Consider the following 19,375-nt stretch of genomic DNA (forward strand, 5'->3'; position numbering starts at 1 on the left):
CATCAAAAGGCAAAGAGTAGCTCCAAGAAATGTACTCTTCTTTCTGGCTAGCCAAGTGGTAGAAGTGTTCAGAGCAATCACAAATTGCTAGTGAGCAATACAATTAAAAGTCAAGAAGTTAAATGAGAAATAAATCTAGACAAATATAGAAAAAAATTTACCACCATGTTTCTGTCATTCATTCCTTATAGAATATAACTCAGGAACAAAACACATACAGACAAGTTAAAGATAATAACATTGCTAAAAATGGGGACTATCCTCTTCCAAATATTTGAAAATTCCCAAATGCCATTAGCATTTAATGAAATCCAAACTTCTCAGCTTTAAAAATCTCAGCTCTTTCCATTCCATTCAAATGATTACAAATTTAAAACCTGTTAATACTTCCATTGTAAGTTGTTCTGAAATATTATACAGTTACAATCCTACCAATAACAGAATAAACAATTAACAAATTATTCAAAAATGAAGGCTATGATTCTGTTGTCTACATGGAATAGTAATAGTAAAAATATGAATCTCTTAGATGTTAATATTGATTTATCAGTTTATTCATTTCAATATTAAAAATGTGCATCAAAAATATACTATAGAACATCATTAAAATATTAGAAGAAGGAAAATGAGACAAAGCTCAAGGTTAATTCCCATTCAATTCCTATAGAAATTGAGCTGTTTTACATCGTTACTGAAAAATTCTTAATAAGGAGAAATTAAAAAAATAATTACAATCATTAGTAATTGTAATAATGTCATATTAGCAGGAGTTGTGAACCTGTGGGGAAAACTACATTTTGGCAATATGAAATGCTATACATAAAAAAAGAAATCATGACTTGCTGACACACAAATTCAACAAAGTGCAATAACTTCTACTGCAAGGACTACTGGCAATCTCTATTATGAAACTGTGTATTACACATTGCCCAGTGGGATCCAGATAGGCAAAGTCTGTTTACTTATACGTTTGGCATAATTGAAAATAAACAGGTGTTTGTTAGGATCTCATTATTCAAGGAGCATGACTGCAAAATAGATTTTTCAAAGGGATTGACCCATGAGAAATAATGTAAACAGTGAAGTATAGAGCTTTGCTAGCTATTACAATGGCTATATAGAGATTTAATAATATTGGATATATTGTAAGATGTAAACAGCCCCAGAAATAAATTTGCTAGGATATAACACAGGGAGATAATGGCAACAAGATGAACTTAAGAAAGGCTTTATTTGGAGTAAATTACAGAAAATAAAAAACAAACACTGCCCCTCTCCTCCCAAAGAAGCTCCCTAACAGTGAAATGAATGAAATGTTTGTATAGTTTTCTAAAAATAGAATCTCAGATGCCTGAGGTATTTCGGTCAAAAAGGAATGGTGCACTAAAAATGTTCTGTAAGGAAGAATCCCCTATTGATCTATACAGTATTTCATAGTAACAAAGTAAGTAACATAGGGATCTCTGTAACCACAATGACAGAAAAATTCTGCTTGGGAAAGGTGATAGTACAAAATATTCCTGCAGTATCTGGAAGCAAATGCAGATTTAATTGATAACTTCAGTTCCAATTTAAAACACTGCATGTATTTTGTTATTTACTATGTATTTGTAGACTTCTGATTTGAAAGTAGATCCCATATCTATAGTGTAAAAGCAGCAGTTCTATGGATGATATTGTTCATAGCCTCTGACATAAGAGAGTTATATCACTGTAGAGATGATCACCTTGGAACTCCTTTTCCTCATTCCTGGTTTCAATTAGCAAAAGAAATTAATTATTTTAGAAGTCTTTAGTGCCTTAAAAGAGAAGAATTTGCATTCTACAGTGAATACAATCTTCATAAAGAGCACGTACCGTAATGTTGTTAAATCAGACAGTTTAAAATATTTTCTTTACAGAGAACTGCTAAGAACTCATAGCAAATACTGCTGTTCATCTTAATTCATCAGGAAAAAAAAATATATACTGCAACAAGCAGAAGATATTCTTGTTGATTTTTAATCAGCAAATTTTGTTTCAATGGATCATTTCAACAGTCGCTACATGAAAAAACAGTGATTTTCTCATCTTTGGCTACTTGCAGTGTTGCACCTATTAATAAACATAATTATTACTATTTCATTTGCCTCTTCATCTGACTAGATTTCTGAATGGGCATCAGTGGTACCATCAGTACAATATGAAACATTTTCAGCAATCAGTTCCACTTCTGCTTCAGAATTTTAGAGGAGACATTGGTGCACCAAGGTTTTGAACAGGAAAGCAGCTGATGGCCGCCTGTATAGTTTCGGATTCTCTTTGCTGTTTTTTTTAGGGCACCTTCTTATAATTCAAAATACTCATTTTGCACACAATTTTCTTTTTCTTTTTTTGAAAATAAATAAATAAATATAACACAACCTTCACATCTATTTACTTCCTTGACCCAAACAAGTGGCGGCAAGTTATGAGACTTTTTGTTTATTAAATCAAAGTTGTGACCAGGAAGGAAAAAGAAACACATCTTCTACAGAAAATGCAGAGTATACAGCAGTACTGGAAAAAATAATAATAAAGAAAACAGTTTTACTGTAGACCTTTTGACCATTTCTGTAGAACAGTGCAGTGTAGAACAGGCCTTTTATTTTTTTAAATAAAACACAGTTTGTGAATAAAGATGCAAGTAAAATTAATTACCTGAATTATGTTAACATTACTTACCACATTTACCTTAACAAAAGCTACTGTGAAAATTGACAATTTTATGGGGCTTTTTTCACATTAATGTGCTTTTTTCACAAAACAGGAAAAAAAATAGCCATAACACTAGCTTACTTGTGGATGTGTATACTAGTGAACTGGGGGCACTGTACACGGGAGATCCCTCCTGGTTTGCCTGGCACAGCAGCACCCTGCCTACAAGAAAGAGAGAGAGAGTGGTATCTGGTTTTGGAACACTTCAACTAAACCTCAGTTTTTATCTTAATACAGAAATAAAGCCATAACTGAAGCAGTGCAGTGAAGAAGGGGCCCTTTATGTCCTTTGACTTCAAAACAAAAAGAGCCCCCAATAAACACATACAATTGTACATTGGAAAAAGCAAAACACAGACATCCCCCCAAATCCAAATACTCTTTTTATCACATGGAGAAGCTGGTACAAACTCTGATCATTTACAGCATGCACCAGTCCCTCACCCTGCTGCAGCTGCTCTCTCCCTCTCTGCCCTGCATCTCTGGAGCAGAAGCTGCCTAATTAGCTAATTAGCTTGTGCAAAGCTCCTACTTCCATCACCCAGCCACTAACTTCTCATCTCTCTAACTTCTGCTGAAATGAAAGACTACTTAAGCAAACACAGCAGATAATTCAGAACACAAAGCTCACATATACAGATATTAGGTCAAGTACGATCTGAGTTACATCGCTTAAATTAACACTGATGTGAGAGAAATCACACCATTATTAGTACATGTGAAGATTTGAGTATTTTTTGCTTGAATGAGAAATACATAAGCATATACTATGTTCCAGTATATAAGGATTAAAAAATAAATAAATAAAATAAAATAAATAAAATAAACCATCAAAAACGCTCCCCCCCCCAAAAAAAAAAAGTAAAAATAATTTTAAACAGTGCTTAAAAATTTTCATTTTTAAGAAATCACTGAAGTTTAGGATTGTTTCCTGTTTTTTTAATAAATTTAAATCCAATGCCTTACTACTTCATCCTCTTTCTCTGTAGTTATATTTTAACATTCTTAGATGAATACAGACTTTACATTGAACAGAGGGAGAAACAGCTATACTTTCACACTAGGAAAAAACCTTCTCCACTTTAGGAATGCAGTCCACCAGGAAGAGCAGGCTGTGACACATGTTTTTGCAAATATATGTACATATACAATTGTAAACATACATACAACAGATATATACACTGACATACTTCAAGTTGTCAGAATTTATGAATCACAGATTTTGAAATATATTTACCTAAAAATTTGTGAGACATTAAGAGAAGACATGCATTGCCTTATAAGCAAAGTAACTCAACGGAACTGAGTCAAACAAAAATTTGGAAGATGATGATGTTAATTACAAATGGTAGGTATGATTTCCATATAGAATTTGCCTATCTAACAGGAGCAATCCTCAAGTCCTCAATTTACATGCAGTTAACACACCTGAATTGTTTCAAAAAAAAATTTATTTTTTTTTTAAAGAAAATCTCTATCATTAACCATTTCTTTAATTATCAGCTGTCAGTTGAGGTGGAAATATAGGAAATACTGAAAGAAAATAATTCTTGTAATTTATACAATTTTGCTAAGTCTGTGAGCGCTGGAAATCTCATGAAATATTGTGCTTCCAAACTTCTCAGTCCGTAGCAAATCCTTCATTAATGGACTTTGGCAATGCTTGATTTTATTTTCAGTCATCCACTACTAATTGAAAAGGTAAAACAAGTTTTTAGCTTGTTTCTTTTTGGGTGGGGGTTGTTTTTCTTTTGATTGGTTGTTTTTTAACTTAAGACAGATCTGTCTATATTTCTGGAAGCTCTTAAATAAAGGAAATTGAGATACCAATGGCAAGCATCATTTTCAGGCTAGTAGATAAACAACAGGATCCATCAACAAACTTGACAGTAGGAATATGTACATTGGAATATGGATGTATTTAAAACCATATAGATGCTTCAAAACTTGAGCTACTACAGAAGCCTGAAAATGTAAGCTGAAGGTATAAATGAGTTCATCCAGCTGAGTGAAATAAGAAAAGGAATTATTAAAAACAGTAATTTTCATCAGGTTCTAAGAATAAATTATGTATAACTTCATGTATACCTACATAAAACTAAAGGTTTTCAAAAATTGAAGATTATAGTTATATATTAATCAACATAAATACTAGATATTTTTTCCATGGTATGCAGCTAGAGATATTTTACTATTTTTTGCAGTTTAAATTCTTATTACAGTTTTTCTGATTTCATCTCACATAGGTTTCATTACTTGTCTTCTTATTTCTAATGAAAATACTTCAAACGGGATGCTCTTTAAATCCATATGATTACAGTGTACTCAATTTGATGCATAGAGCTTTCTAATGGCATTTTGACATTCTGCCTTTGAATTTGTACATTGAATCATCATCTAAATCACTATTATTAGATATTTGGGAAAAATATGGAACTTTTTAATTTACCTTTGTGAGAAAAAGGTTTCTTCTGAAACTCATTTTGTTATTAAAAATATTTAAATTGTAATTAGTAGAACTGGATAAAGATTGTATTATTTTCAGTAAACTCTTCTGTAAAAGTCTCAGAATATTAAAACAATCTGTAAATTCCCTAATGGAATAAATATATATATATATTATTTTTCACCTGGAATGCTAAACTGTACCATGAGAGAATAAAGATTTTTAAAAGAAGTTTTTAAAATAGTGATTAATATTTCTCTTCAAACTGTAATTTAATAATGTCATGGAGCTGAGGAGCTTCAAAAAATTACAGTCATGCAAGAGCTCACCCTTAATTCTACCATCTCTTCTGTACCAGCATGCTTAAGGCTGATATTTTCTCATTAAGAACAATCTGCATACTTTTTTTTTTCTCTAATATGAGGATTTACATATTTGGTCACAGAGGACATGTGACTAGTGATACAGGATTTTGGAGATCATCAACTGAAAGCCTCTCCTGACTCCTTCTGTCAAAAGGATCAGAAAAAATTAGCATACATATTTGAAGAGTGGATTCACTACAGGCACGCCAGGTGCCTCCTAGGAGAGCTTCAGACAGACCAGTGGCAGAAGGAAGCTGAGGCAGCCATGCTGCTAGGTGTAACAGGAGCAGCGCAGTCTGCAGGGGCTGAGCAAGGCCGCGGGTTATCCTGCACGCAGCAGGCAGCTGTGCTGCAGCAGGGCATGTTGTCAGCAGACAATAAGCCTGCAAAGAACCCACTGGTTCACCACTCACCCATGGCTTACAGGCTGGCAGGATGCACAAAACCATACTTTTCAAGTTCAAAAAATATTCCCACTCATACTTATCTTCCTGCAATGTTTTCTCCTACAGCCTATGATTAAAAATGTACTGTTTGATTAGTTTTTTTGTTGAAGCACTATTATTTTTAAGGAAATAATTACTCAAAAGTGTCTAAGGAAGTAAGGAAAATTATGTGAAGTTTTTAGTATTTCTAAGATGTTAAAAATCAGTCCCCAATCATCCAATATATTTGACTAAACGTATTTTTCTATTTTTTTCTACTTTCAAAAATATGCTTTCTTGTGCGTAGTTCCTATTTACATGGTTTACATAAATTAATTTGTAGAGCATAACCATAAATGCCAATGCATCAGTGATGACCCACAGGTTACTCACTGGTTCATACAAAAAATATGAAAAAGTTCATTGTATTTCTTAAATACTTAGGTGACTACATTAACAATGGAACGACTTTCTAGTAAATTATAAATGATTTCCTATCACTTCTGCCAAAAGTAGCTTTTGTATCTAACTGGAACCATTGGGTAGCCAGAACTACAGACAGCTTTAAAAGAAAGATCTGGAGTAAGCTTAAAAGAATTTGCACAACTAGTTGAGTCTCTTTGGCATCCTTTGAGGAAGTATAAATTGAAACAAGATTTTCAGAAGAAAAAATTCAAACCATTATTTAAAATTATGCTGCTGAAGCAAAATTAATAGTGGTAGAGCCTTGATCATGGGACTAGCTGTCTTTTGTCACAGAAAGTAGACAGAACTTTCAGAAATCTTCACTAACAGAATTGTACAAAGTAGATATACCATTATCAATAACCCAAGTTTACAATGAAGCACCTGCCAGCATAGTTGTCTTCAGAACCTTTGCTCCCATGCAAAAAGTTTCCTGTTTACAGTTCTGTTATTTATTCTCCAAGATCTTTGGGGATTTACAAAAGTGAAGAGGATGGAGGTAGCACTTCATTACACTCCAGGGCAATAAATTATAACAACCTTAGTGTAAGCACATAAGCATTTTCGGTGACAGAATAAAGCCAATATCCAGGGCTGGTCCCCATTGGGTATTAGTGCACAGGTGGATATAGAAACTAAGCAGGTTACTATACACAAGGAGATTTTGTGGAGATTAAATCACTCTAATCCATTCTGCACTCAGCTTGCCAGGTAAAGAAGCTCTTCTTTATACATATTTATTCTACTATGTTACCAATAGGAGCTTGTTGCTGCTTTTAGCAACCAAGTACCAGGTTATACATTCTACAGTATTACTTACAGGTAAAATAAAATAAAAATAAAATAAAATAAAAGAAATAAAAATAAAAATAAAAATAAAAATAAAATAAAATTAGATGCAGGAAAGTAAATAAAAGCTAAGAATATTTGCATCAGTAATTGCTATTTCATTTTCCCCTTTCTTCCAATATAGCTGGATGGTATATAGACCAATTTTATTTCTGTGTTAGTTCTCTGTCATTCTGATCACTGTTCTTTGTACCTGTTGCAACAACTATTATACTCTTATTGGTTTGCATATATAAATGGTTCAGAATTTGTATGTGACCTATTAGCAGCAATTTTTATCAATCTCCTTTGGTGCTGAGGGCATTGCTAAATGAATGAGTTGCTTGATTATTGGAGGAACATAGGTGTCAGGAATGTAAACGTGCTTCACACAATCATCTAGGTTGGAAGAGGCCTCCAAGATCACCTAGTCCAACCTCTGACCTAACACTAACAAGTCCGCCACTAAACCATATTGCTAAGCTCTACATCTAGATGTCTTTTAAAGACATCCAGGGATGGTGACTCAACCACTTCCCTGGGCAGCCCATTCCAATGCCTAACAACCCTTTCGGTAAAGAAGTTTTTCCTAATATCCAACCTAAACTTTCCCTGGCGCAACTATGTCTACTGTTCCTATCCTCTTAACTTCTGTTCCATATACAACATACTAAGAAAACTATGAGGCTGAATTTCTCATGAACACGTCAGGAAGTTTGCTAGTGTACCAATGATCCTCATAAACAATCCATGTCGGCTTTTGATTTGCTATCTTCAGAATGTAATGTAATAATGGCCTTTCCAGACAGAATTAGCATTACTTTTGTTCTGGTCTGAAATACTGTTTTATGATGTGTCATTTCAAATGTGCTCAGAAATAGATGAGAAACACCTAATTAAAAGACCACTGTTGTACAGTAATACTGTATTGTATGCAATAATAATATTGTCCCATCTGACTGGGGAATTCACGGAGAACCTCCAACTTTGATGCATACTAGTTGGTAAGTGTTAGCTTAGCCCTTCATTAACAACAGTCAAACTTAGTATGCTTTTAAGTATGTTAACAAAAAAAGTGCTTATTGAGTGCCACTTGGGACCTTTCTGTGAGCTGAATACTCCTCTTTTGGTTTTAAACACAACCATGGCCGTATTGATTACATTAAATACCTCCACCCATTATTAACGAGGAATAAACTAGTAGCATCCAAAAATATACACCTCCTTTAACCCTTTCTTCCAGTATGTCAAAAATATAAATAAAAACTATCTTTAATTTCCTCAGTGTTATCTGTGGAGTTTCTCTTAAACAAGAAAATTGAACGGCAGGGAGGAGAATCTAAAGCAGTTAATGTTCAAAGGTGAGTTCTGTAAGTCCAAATCAGTATCTATATTGCCTTCTGAAAGCTAACCTGAAATACATTCAGTTACTGAATAACCTATGTATACTTGCCTTCTGATAAGTTCCACACAGAACAATGAGAATCTGTATTCTATACATACTCTTATATTTATGTAATAAGTCCTTGATCCATGTATAACCTCACATAGGTTATTAAAACCTGGGGGGGTGGGGTGCAGGGGGTTTCAAAGACATGTTATGGGATCTCCTCCTCCATAACTTTTCTGAGCATAGTGCATAGGTTGGTTTGTTTGTTTTTAATTATTATTTATTACCATCTCTTAAAGTGTCACCAAAACACACAATAAAATTTGGCAATGACTCAGAGAACAGCAATGCATGTAGCAACAAACATCATTTGTAAGCTATCCTTCCAATTACTCTTTGCTTTTGGGAAATAGGCCTCTTTCTCCTGTTACATATGTGCATTGTCTGGTATATTAAGTCATGCACTGGGTTTAGAAGGTTTCTATATCACCTAAGGAAAAAGCAGATGAGCAACAAAGTTTGCAGCTCTGGTAAAAGTTTTGTGTGAGATCCATTCTCTCTTCCTTCTGTAACTCATACTCAATCTAACAAGGTGCTTCAGGACCTCTCTCTCTCCAGGAGCTGCCATACCATACACAACTGGTCAGATTGCTTACCAGTATGTACTGCAGTGACTTAGACTGGGAAAGACATTGTGCATGGCACAGGAGCTGGAAGTGCAGATTCCTGTGCAAATTCTTTTAAGCTCTGCTCCCATGTCAAGATCCTTTTCCAGCCCTCACAACATCATGAGTTGCTTTAAAGCTTGACTCACTTCATCAGCGAAAAGTTGAAAGATACATGCACTACTGAGGCACTAAAATTCACCAAGATTGCCTTCAGAAGAATAAATTATTCATGCAGATTACCAAATTTTGTGAGCATGAAAAAGACATTACGAAAATGTAATGCAGTGTTTCCAAACTTTCCAAATGAAGTATGTGACAATAACTGTTTTTTAGTGGTAACTTTAGGCTGTGCCATGGTTCTCTTGGTCTGTGTCAAAGTAATACGAACTTAAAAACAAACACTGACTTGTTTCTATTTTCATTTCATGCCAGTCTTACCATAGATAGGCTGTATTTTGTGCAAAGAATTCCTGTAATGTTTCTGCTCACCATATAAAGCAATTGCAATAAACTGCTCTTTCCAAATATAGTAAAAAAAAAAAAAAAAAAAAAAAAAAAGTTTAATCAACCATACACATTCCTTGTATTGTAACCAAAAGGAAAATACCATGCCACACAAAGTCAGCTGCTGCTTATGCCAAAATACCTAAGAAGGCTGGAGAGTTTCCCTAAGCTTGCTAGAGAATTGTTATGATTGGCATCCACATGTAGATACTTACACACTGTCACCAAAAAAAAAAAATCTAAAACTGGAAATAAGCTGTGTAATCATGTAAAAAATAGTTGTAGTACTGTCAGTACTGCCCATAAGTGTAACTTTCCTGCGATGTTTACTGTATTTATATGTACCTGAATGTGTATATATATAACCGACATTAAGTGGTATTCACTATGATCATATACAGAGAGATGTGTCCCACTGAAGTTGTTCAGGACCTTTGAAAATCAAATCGGTGTTCCTAATCTTTCTAGCTCTTCCTATCAGACTAACATATATGTAAATGATAGTTACTCTTGGTTAATTTAACTTGATCTTGGTTCACTTGTAACTTTGACAAAAAAAAAAAAAAAAGATATTCTACAGTATAAATATAAACTGAGCTGGTATACCAATCTTGAAACAGGATAATTGGGAATATAAAATGCACTTATATTCAGCTGATAACTAAAACGGGCCACATTCATACATCTGCCTGATGAATAAAGGCTGCAGTATGAATAGAATCACAAATAAATGAAACTGGAGCCCTTCTGCTCAAACACAAACACTACAGTTTCCATACCCTTTCATATTGTGTCAAGATGCTATTTTCTGTGTAAATTACCTATTTCAGTAAATCAATAAAACATAAATGCAAATCTAATGCAATTAGATGCAGAGATGCATACTACTAATTTCTTAGTTCCAATGGGTGCTGATTTTAACTTAGAAGTAAAAATCGACTCTGAATGACAAGCTCTATCTGAGAGTATAAAAGCAAAAACTAAATCATCATGTATAATCCTGGTTTTTGTTAGTTTATTTCTTCTCTAGCCAATTCAGATTCCACAACTTCATGAGTGTAAAAGAACATTACAAAAAGCAATGCAATGTTTCCAAACTTTCCAAAACATTCACTTTCACTAGAAGCAGTTCTATGGTGAGAGATATTCCCCAAACAATTTTCACAAAGAAAATTTGACAGAGCAGATATTGTGTCCCATTCTAAAACACAGCTTTGTCTAAGCTACCTCCAAAGATAGATAAACAAATGAAATTTCAGTATTTTTAAATTTCTTCTCAGTAAGTATTATGAAATTCAATTTCAACATTAATGTATTGGGGATTCTATAATCCAATGCCCCAAAATGAGAAGAAAATGCAGAAGAGGAAACAGAAGACATTAGCTGTATGTTTGGAATACAATCCAACAAATCTTAAACTGCTTTAGCATTAATTTGCAAATGTAATCAAGGTTTAAAACACATCAGAGTTTTCCACTCAACTATATTAACTTTACATTTCATATATTACTTTATTACTTTACATTTGAGAATAGTTTGTCTGTCTGACTACCCACCCTAATTCTTGGATCCTTCTTTGTTATTCATCTAATCAGATTCATTTATTCCTCTGATTCTCATTAATTTGCAACCTTATCTAACATTGCAAATATGGCACTCAGTCCTGAACAAAATGTTTTAGTGATTACTTTGTAGTTTGTCTTAAATTTTCCTCTGAGAGATTTTTAAGGCAGTGCTTCTTCCATATAGCCCTACCTCGTATTTGAATCACAGTCTCAAGTTTTAGTTCATAAGACAACCACCAAGTATACTGGAGCTTAGACTTCAGGTCCAGACGAAGCACACGAAGGCTAACGATGCATTTTCAAGTAATTAGTGAGACAGTAGCAGCAGCTATAATAAACAGCTGGTTTATATCCAGTCCCTAAATCTACATCACACAGTCTGGAGGATTTACTCTGGGCTAGTTTTAGCTTTGTCTCCTGAAGCAGACAACCCCATCATACATGGTTCAAAGCTGTCCAAAAGCCAGTCTGGTTCAAATGTTTATATCCCCTTCATGGGACACACGACAGCATGCACACGGAGCTTCCAATGCAGTTTCTTGCAATCTGAATCTATTTCACCTGTATCAAACCTACTTTGCAAACCTGAGCCCAAAATGTGGCAAGCAGGCATAATTCTCATATTTACCTCAAAATCATGCTAATGCTCCAAACAACAATATTAACAGGAGGAGACCAGGAAAAGGTTTTAAAAAAGAAAATATCAGTATAATGTTGATAATTAGATAGTTTTAGGATGCCAGCATATTTCTTTAATGTTTTTGGTCAGAAAACCATAGAATGCATTTTTGCTAACCACCAGAATGACAAGAATAACACTTACGAGAAGTCCAAGCATTATTTTCTTCTCAAAACATTAGGGAAAAAAAAATCACTAGGAGGGCAGGGTCCTCCTAGTTTCCAACTATCTGCAGCTCAGGGACTTCCTAAGCCCAAAGCAGTTTCTGTGAATCTTACAGAAGTACAGCATCTTACTTGATTAAAAATAAAATAAAATAAATAAAATAAAACAAAATAAAATAATAAAACAAAATAAAAAAAAATAAAATAAAATCATTCAAGACATACAGGAGGAAGGATTGTTTACCAACAATCGAAGAAATCCAAATCCACCTCTCTCCCCAAACACCTCCTTTCCCATTTTGAAAGAATTCCAACTTTCAGCAAACATGCAGTTCATGTTTTTCAGATCCTATTCCTGCACAAGTTCATCATCATACAGTATAAATGATACCTCTATACCACACTGTGGTCAAACTTACACAACTTTTATATTGAAGAAGCTGAAACTCATTTCTTAAACATTATCTGCTGTTATAAAGCTCTATCTACAGCTTACAATTTACCATGAAATAATCAAGTGTATGGAATTTCTATTAGAGATCACATAAGAACAATATCAAAGCCGACCTGTATACTGGATTTTTAAATATGCATCCACATAGAAGAAACACCTTTAAAAGGGTAATACTGACAGTATCTGTGATTTTCTTTTTAAAATTTAGACTTCAATTCAATGTTAAATCTATGTCAATTAACGTTGTTTCAGATTTGAATTTTTAACCAATTAACTTAGTTAATCTTTCAAAAAATAACAGTCATTGGCATTATTCTTTGAATAATCCTTGTTTAGTTTCTGTAATGGTAGACATTTTAATGAAAAACTCATTATAGTGTAGCATAAGGCATAATTAATTCTCAAAGATTTTTTTGTGTGTAAATAGCTAGTACAGATGCTGCTGAATTCCATTTTCTACTGACTTTATTAATTTTTCATAAACCAGTATTCTGAATATAATGGCTTCTAACAGCTCTATAGAAGCTTCAGAAATGCATTAACTGTCACCACTGGTGTTTAACTAACTAGGATTATATCATTTGTATGATTGTACTTTAACATTATGATTTTTAAAACAACAGTTACAGCTTTGTGTTATGCTTTGAAAAGGAACATCTCTATAAATTAACAGATGGGATATTAAATAATAATTTTCTCATTTTGCTGTATTTAGAAAATTACTTAAACTGTTTAGCTAGTAATTTTGAGAATATGTTTATTTGGAAAAAATCTGCCAAAATCTGCCATTTAGTCTTTGGCTAAGTTCAAATCTAAGCATATATAATTAATTATAAAGTGAATTAATATCTATATATTGATAAACAGCCAAGTTTCACCTGCTTTACAGATATGGTACAGTGAACTTTTAATCTGGGATCTAGAATTGCTGGGCAATCATATGATTCAGCTTCACAAATTCCAAATGCTTTCAATAAGAAGTATTTCTAGGGCATTACATAACAGTCATTTAAATTCAAAGAGAAACACTAGAAAGATTAAATGAATCCCAGGTGCTTTTACACTCCAGAAATAGATGCTTTAAGACACTGAGAAAGAGAATTAGCATTAGCAAACATACAAAAATCCTCTCTTCCCCTGGGTTCTTATTTAAGTGCATGTTTATATATATTGTACTATGGTATTTCTTTATTTCTTAATTAAAAATAGCATTATTTTTCAAAAGTTAAAACAAACCTGTAAAAGGAAATTTGTTACAAAATCTGCTTCTTGAAGGATACTGCTAGCTTCCAAATTGACAGCATGCTAAGAAGTCCCAGGCATTCAAAACACTCTCTTTGCTCTGACTGTATTATGGATAAATAGTCAAAAGCACATGCTCTTCTTTCTTACATTTTAACTGATGGGGAATTTTTTCCTAGCCACCTGGGAACAATACATACTAACTATTAAAGAAACTGGATGTCTACCATAGCCCTCACTTGGTTCACACTATTTACAGAGTGAATACAACTATTCAAATTGAGCTAATGGAAGAAAAGTAACTACGAAGAAAGAGCTGAACTAACACAAGATGAATACTGAAACAATGGCATTAACCGCTGAGATTATTAAGGGACAGGAGCTTCTCTCCTATGAGGAAAGGCAGAGAGAGCTGTGACTGTTCAGCCTGGAGAAGAGAAGGCTCAGGTGAATCTTATCAACATGCACAAATATCTGAAAGGAGACTGTAAAGAAGACAGAGCGAGGCTCATTTCAGTGGTACCCAGTGACAATACGAGTGGCAATGAGCACAGCCTGAAACACCGGGGTTCCATCTGAATGCCAGGAAACACTCTTTTTACTATGAGAGTGACTAGGATGAGAGGTTTGTGAGTCTCCAGACCTGGGTATACTGAAAAGCTGTCCGGACATGGTCCTGAGCAGCCTGCTTGAGGTGACTTGCCTTGAACAGGAGGGTTTGACCACATGACCCTTCTAACCTCAGCCATTCTGTGAAGCTGTCAACAGATAAAGTATCATTATAGTATCTTATGTTTAGCTATATAGGATTACTTCCAACTAGCTGCTGAAGAACATCTAGCACTTCTTGACTATTCACGAAAAACTGTATGTAATTAGTTGCTTAAGTAAAAGGAGGATGGGATCTCTCTAAACTGTGCACTATGACCTGTAGTGGTTCTTTTCCCACTAATCTTAAGTCATTTCTTTCTCCACTGCCAAACAAAAGTTTTGAAATAGCAGATTGTTTGTTAGTTATGACTACATAATTATATATATATATATATATATTTTTTTTTTCCCTGTTGACACTGTGAATTCAACTGTACTCTGAAAGAACATTCACTACATGGCCAGGTCATTCCCGTAACATATTTTGCCCCAACTTCACATACTGGAACTGTCAAAAAGAAGCCTCTTCACTAGCTCTGATCCCTAAAATATATTTCCGCCTCTTGCAAGAAAAAAGTCTTTTCTAATGGCCTTACTATGTCTCAAGTTACCTGCATTAAAGGACTGATCTGTTGTAGTAATATAAATGCAATGAGATTCTACATTCTACTAAGGAGAGTGCTTAATAATTGCTCAATAATTCATCATTAAAAAACAAACAAAAAAAAAACCAGAAATAAAACAACAACAACGACAACAACAAAAACATAACCAGCAATAGCCACTTCATTTTCAGACTGCCCAAGGCTGAAATAACGTCTAGCTATTAAGCATAAAATATACACAATATGAGAACAAATAAACAGGTAAAATTCATGTTATAACACCACAACAGAAATAAAGAATGTAACAATATACACCAAAAAAGTACCATATAACTCCTATTAAAGAAACCAATCTGCAAATCTGTCTTTTGTCAATCACAGATGAACAAACATATGAGAGAGGATAACAGACTTATCCTTAACATACAAAATTCTGTTTCACTATGGGATGGATTTAAAATTGGGTGGAAAAAAAAAATGAAAAAATTGCCCCAATTTATATGAAGACCTTGTGAGATGAATCACACACTACTTCTTACAAATTTCCTCGTTAGGACCTGCCTGAAAACTTGATAAAACAGTTTACTGGAAAAGATATGCTGAAATGAAATGATAATTTCATTAAACATCTATTTCTCGTAAGGATGAAAAACACTTTATGTAGTATTCTTTTACTATTTAAGGAAAATATAGAAGAATATTTGGAGGTACAGCAAATTTTAAAAAAAATACCTATCAATTACATTATGTTTATATTGCAAAGTGGAATTCTGCAAAATGTTGAAATGAGACAAATCACTGTCCTTTTGTTTTCTATGAAATGCCATTTTAGGACATTCCAGCAGACCTGGGGAAGGGCTGGAGACGTGCCAGTGATCTACCCACTTGCACGCTTGCAGTCGGCAGCTATTAAGAAGTATTTCTGGGCCTCTGAGTTATAACAGCAGACTTCAAATGGCACTTTGGGAACATGCCACTGTTAATCCCCATTATTGCATGCATGATGTGAATGTCCATATTCTTGGAGTATTCTGATTTACTACAGCATGGCCATTTTGAAGACAGAAAAAGTCTTAGAAGGGCTACTCAAGAAGAAAACTCCATAGTATTTTTGTAAATACACAGTTTTTTTTCCAGTCCCCAAGTAATTGTTTACTTACATTGTGCTTGGTGTGTATCTTATGTTTATCTTATAGTCTCCATTTTTATCTGTCATGCCTCAATAAAGGTTTTCTTTTACAGAAGTGTGCACTCAGAGTAAAAAAGCAGAGCTATAACAATCATGTCATTGGTCTACTGTTTACCATTATCTTCAAGGTTTTAGAGTTGATTTACATTGCGTTCCTCCCTATTTGACTTTAATTGCCTGCTTCAAGTTGTCAGGACATAACTATATCCTAGATTTGCATTGCATTAGGGGATCTCTTCCTTTCTCTATTGATCTTGTCTTATGGAGTAATTTAACTCAATTCTAATTTTCTATTGCATGCGGGGTGCTCTCTATCCAAGGAAGTGAGTTATGTGTATTCAAGTGATGCATCTTATGAATCTTGTTAAGCTTTACTGCCTTATAGCCTGCACTGATGGAATATTTAATCACAGAAATGAGTTGGCAGATATGATGTACAATACAGTTAAGTCTTGCAGCGTGTGTCTTCACCGGCAATTGAGAAACAGTTGAATTTGCCATTCATCAGTGCCATCCTGACAGCTTTGTATAACCTTCTGGTGTTTGTTTGTTTTGTTGTTGTTTTTGTTTTGTTTTGTTTACTTATTCCTGAAGATTAAAAGTACTTTAAATCAACAGTTTCTCTGCAAATGTATCATCTTTATTTCAGAAATGGCCAAATTTTTCATCATTTATTAGAGATAAAGGAACTTCTTGCACTGACTATGAAATAGCTGGTGGCACTTCAAAATGACAGTGCTGGAGACAGTAATTAAAACAAATAACTAGAACTTTGTCTTAAAACCACATTTCTAATTTTATAATCTTCAAAAGTGCAATTGCTTTTTCTCCAGGTAAGATGGGTGGACACAAAAGTAGAGATATGCCACAGCATTCTATTATGGCATACTAGAAATGCTCTTTTACTATCTCATTTTATAATGACTAAGAGATTTGCACAGAGCCAGAACTTTTTTTTTTTTTTAAAGTAATTTCTTAAAGGAAGTTTTAAACATCTGTGAGAAAAAATAAATCTTTTAGTCAATACCGAAAATATACATTTGAGGTGCGTGTAAAAAAATGCCTGCATATGTAAACAGAAAAAGAATCTGAAATACCGTAAATATCTCGACAGAATTTTCTGCATAGGTGTGGTGGAGTGCATACCATAATTCATAAAATTGAATTAATACTTTTCTAATGGTAATTAAAGATTCTCATTAAGAAGGGCAAACACCTCCCTTGTGTTGGCAATAAAAATGCATTTGGGACTTTAGGAGGTTATACAAAAAAAAAAAAATCAATAACCTGCCATTTTATAATTAAAAGAAAAAATAAATGTTAGGGAAAAATCCAGTAAATTAAGAAAATTACCTTCAGGAGAGATTGAAAATATTGATTTTAATTTACAAACTATGTGAACTCTTCATGCCCTACTTCATGAGACAATTATAAGTCAGATTGTTAATTCTGCATACGTATTAGAAAATTGATTACTGTACTGTGGGAATATTATTACATTTGTCATTAACAAAAAGTCATTTATATAAAATGACTAATAACTCTGACTTTCTAATTTATGCAGGTTCAGGTTTGGTTCACTACCTGCTCAAACGAGATCAATGTTAAATTCCTGTTTTCAGCGTAGGCATACATCAAGGAAGGTAATAAATTCTGCCTACACTAAATATCACAATTCCATGAATACCAATATTTTTGTTATCCTGATGCCACTTTAAATATGCAATTTGGATCATTTTTATCTTTTTAGTAAATGGCACTGGAGGTATTACAGGCAAGTTCATTAAATTAAGTATCAGTTTGTAACAGTAGTCCTATAAAACAATTTTTCTCTCTTGAAGTCCCTTCAACTAACCATACATTTTCAGCCTTGTCCAGTAAAGACTTGAATATCTCCAAGAATGGAGATTCCCTAGCATCTGTAGGCAACCTCTTCCCATGTTTAACCACCACTAGTGAAAAATGTTTCCCTAAAATTTGTTTGAAACTTCCCTTGTTTCAACTTGTTGTAAAGAATGTATTTAACAATTACCTCTTTATTTTTCATTACCTAAATATGTGACAATGGATATTTTTGGTTTTTAAAACAAATATTTTTATCCAGTATACACACACACACAGACAGAAACAACTAAAAAATGGATCCAAATAAAAAAACTGATAATTTCCCAGAGATTCCCAGGAAACTCATGAAAGTTTATATAAACTCATGGAAGTATATGATAAGAAAGGTAGACAACTTTATTACCTATTAGAAACATTTGGAGTTACAGTGATTATTTCTTCCTTAGATTTAAATTATTAACTCTAATGTATATGGCTTTTTTGGACTTGCTAATGATTATGTTTATGGGCTGGATTCAAGTTCTTCCGAAATCAGCTCGGTTTTGGAGTACAAATATGTTTTCAGTGATGCTGCTATAGTATACTTAGAAACTGTTGCTAGCAATGGAAAAAGGCAAATTTTCATCAACTCCAAATTGTACCCACGATCAGAACCATCTCAATGATGTCTCTAGCGATAATGCAGATTACAAATACAAAATTTTTAAAGTCTGAGTAACTAAATATAAAATTTAAAGAAAAATGTTCAAGAAAAATTATGAATGCAGTTACTCTATACATTTGTACATGTATATATAAAATATAAATTTACAGATAGATTTTTTTATTGTTCACTAAGTTTAAATAATTCTAGGAGCAAAGTGAATAAAAATAAAATAAAAAATAAAATATAAAATCTAATGTAATACTGTGATATTGCAGTATATTCCATGGCTTACTATCTACTTTCCAATAAAAGGTATTTGTTTATCTTCTACATAAACTTCAGGATTCCCAGGTAATCGTTAAAACCTTCATCATAAATCTGTAAATGACTGACAGGTAACATGAATTAAACACAGAAACCAAACTTCACACCAAATATATGATCTGTACTTCTACATGTTTTAAAAAAAATGTTAAAATAAAATGCAGCATGGACAGCTATAGTTTAA

At 33.4% G+C, this 19,375-nt stretch overlaps 1 protein-coding gene across 4 annotated transcripts in view; it reads right to left on the reverse strand.

Annotated features, from left to right (window-relative positions):
* RBFOX1 (RNA binding fox-1 homolog 1) overlaps positions 1-19,375 on the reverse strand; it is an 869,105-nt gene that overhangs the window by 69,289 nt on the left and 780,441 nt on the right. For all 4 annotated transcript variants that reach the window (XM_050713747.1, XM_050713748.1, XM_035548778.1 and 1 more), the window contains one exon: positions 2,818-2,898. In XM_050713747.1, coding sequence (XP_050569704.1) covers positions 2,818-2,898 — 81 coding nt within the window. The remainder of the gene's footprint in view (positions 1-2,817; positions 2,899-19,375) is intronic.

This window comes from Cygnus atratus, chromosome 15 (assembly GCF_013377495.2).
Source record: "Cygnus atratus isolate AKBS03 ecotype Queensland, Australia chromosome 15, CAtr_DNAZoo_HiC_assembly, whole genome shotgun sequence".
NCBI lineage: Eukaryota > Metazoa > Chordata > Aves > Anseriformes > Anatidae > Cygnus > Cygnus atratus.